Raw genomic sequence first — 2,739 nt, 5'->3', positions numbered from 1 at the left:
GATAGATAGATAGATAGATAGATAGATAGATAGATAGATAGATAGATAGATAGATTTATGAAAGAAATACTAACTACACAGATTGTAACGACACTTGGGCGCCTCTTCTGGGCAGGCGGAACATGCTGCTCCCTTCTCGTAAGGTTTTTGTGCAACCAGGAACCTGGCAGAAAGAAATGAAACAAATTACAGACAACGGAAATGAAAAAGATAGTGCGACGTTGTATCGGTCGCCCTTTGCAATACAGTAAGGTTATTGAAAAGTCTGGATCTATTAATTACTCTTCTGTCTCCGATAGTATTGAGCCAGATGGGGAAATCCGTGTAAAGTAAGGTAATTTAAAAAAAGGACGCGCCTCCGAATTCAACGTCTATGTCCGATCAGAACGAGCCAAAAGGGAAAATGTGTGTAAATTGTCTTTCCAAGGACACAAAATCAGACCGAGCTCAGCCTTGAATCTTCGAATCTACAGTCTAACGATTACGGGTCCAGTAGTTTAATCACTTAACTACCAATGCCACGAGGCAACGGAAGAGAAGAATAAATGGCACAATTATTATTCCCCCTATCTTCATTTTACAACCTGTTTGGTGAGTGGTTGGCGAGTGCTCTGGTATACCTGCGTCTGTGGTGTAGCGGTCAGGCGTTTCGCAGTTCGCGCGCAATGGACCCCGAGTTCGATTCATGAGTAGAGAGAGTTTTGATCGAGTGTGTCGGTCTTTCTGTTGAGATGGAGAATCCCCCTGAGCCCGGCTTGGTCCTGACAGACAGGGTCGAGAGCTCACCACTTTAATGATCTAAAATGTGTCCATGGGGGTGTAAAAACGCCTTCATTAAAAATATTTTTGCTCTGGTTGAATTTTCTCCTTCTTTCCTTGTAAACATCTCTCGACCTTATCTCTCCTTATCCTTATTTTCTTTGTATCATACTCTCTGGTGTACGCTCTAATAATAGACACTTATGACCTATTTGCATTGCAAGTGACTTAAAGCTCTTGCTAAAAACAGCATGCTTGTTTTTTCATTCTTCTTATATACCCTTCTTTTAGAACACGGGCTTCGTCCACTTTGTTCTTTGAAAAATAACGCCAAAACACAAGCTACTTCTTTGTTTTCCAGACTTATGGAGGAGGCAAGCAGATTTGTTTTAAGCTCCTTGGGAGGAGGCTCTCACAGTCGGTTGAGAGGTTATGGTGTTCGCTTCTCATTCAATAGGTCTCGAGTTTGAAATCAAACAGAGACGGAAAATTTTCCTTTCCAAAATGTTTTCCATCCTTCTCCTTTCCTTCTTTCGTCTCCACTTTTGCCCCCCACATCCAACCCCTTCCTTGCCCCACTTCTGGGTTCCTGAAAGCCTTTCTATTGCTACTCCTTGGTTCCTTCTTTCTGCTGTCTTTCAGCCCCACCCCTGATCTTTGGGTAAGTAAAATCTAACATCGAGCCTTTTCGGAGGCCCCATGAGCAAGTTGCGCACGTTAAAGATCATTTGGAGTTCCAAAAGCGATAAGAGTAGGCTTTGGCGGCCACCATGGCAAAATTCAAAATTAATTTCTACCAAGCTGAAAATATTCAATGTGTCCTGCGCGCTTATAAGACCTGTGCAGTTGCGAGCGCCGTAAAACACTGACCCCCAAAAAGAAGACATAATATGAATAAAAAATATACAGTTTCTTTGTTCATTATTTCATTATTGTCAGACAGTGTTACCTCAAGGTGGAAGGCGAAGAAGTTATTCAGGGTCAAAGCAACAACAACAACAACAACAACAACAACAACAACAACTACTACTACTACTACCACTACTACTATAACAACAACAACAACAACAGCAACAACAACAACAACGACTGTTACAACAACAGTAATAACAACAACAACAATAGCAACAGCAACAACAACGACAAAATTAGTAACAGTAACAAGATTAAACACTACAACAGTGGCAACAGCGACAAGATAAAAAAACCCATCACAAACAACAACTACTTAGTTGTTTAAGTTTTAGTAGAGGTTTTACAGCGCTCGCAACTGCGTAAGGTCACATGAGCGCCAGAAGGTTAGAGGTGTTACAAGAGAGTAACAAACATAAAAAAGAAGAAGAGGAGATAGAGACGATAGATGTTTCATAGGAAAGAAGAAGCTAACCACACCAGAGCACCCGCCAACGACCCACAACAACTGCAGTGACAATTACCTCAAAAGAAAACAAAGAAAACAACACAAACAAAAATAATAATTTCAGCCAACAAAAATCTTCAGTGTTGAAATATTTAGTTTCAAGATAATTTCCTGATAATATTCAAAACTTTCGTATCTATAAAATCCACACAAAACAACCTACCTGCCGTTGTAGTTGCAAACAATGAAGTACGCTTCTCCTCTGGACGAAAAGGCGTCAAGAACAGGGCATCTTTTTATACCACAGCCAACGAGGTGAGTTTTGGCCCACATTACCTGGTGAAAAAATTGTGAAATGATATGGGTTTAACGCCCCTATCAACACTATTAGGATATTTAATGGGAGGGACCTCCTAGTTTAACGTCCACCTCCGATAGGACCGAATCAAGTTGGAATTTCGTGTAAAGTGCCTTTCTCAAGGACACAACGTTGGAGCGAGTCTCGAACCCGCGAACCCGCAATCTCACGATTACGAGTCCTGTAGCTCCACATTACCTGCGAATGCAAAGAAGAAGAAGAAGAAGAAGAAGAAGAAGAAGAAGAAGAAGAAGAAGAAGAA

At 41.1% G+C, this 2,739-nt stretch overlaps 1 protein-coding gene across 1 annotated transcript in view; it reads right to left on the bottom strand.

The window, feature by feature from the left end:
• LOC101847096 (glioma pathogenesis-related protein 1) overlaps positions 1–2,739 on the bottom strand; it is a gene marked incomplete in the record, with an annotated part of 43,761 nt that overhangs the window by 2,329 nt on the left and 38,693 nt on the right. Inside the window, 2 exon segments of the mRNA XM_005094973.3 lie at positions 75–163; positions 2,343–2,455. Coding sequence (XP_005095030.2) covers positions 75–163; positions 2,343–2,455 — 202 coding nt within the window.

The sequence above is a fragment of the Aplysia californica genome, unplaced genomic scaffold (genome assembly GCF_000002075.1).
Source record: "Aplysia californica isolate F4 #8 unplaced genomic scaffold, AplCal3.0 scaffold00092, whole genome shotgun sequence".
Lineage (NCBI taxonomy): Eukaryota > Metazoa > Mollusca > Gastropoda > Aplysiida > Aplysiidae > Aplysia > Aplysia californica.
Note: the sequence above shows the minus strand (reverse complement) of the source record. Positions and strands in the feature narration are given on the sequence as shown.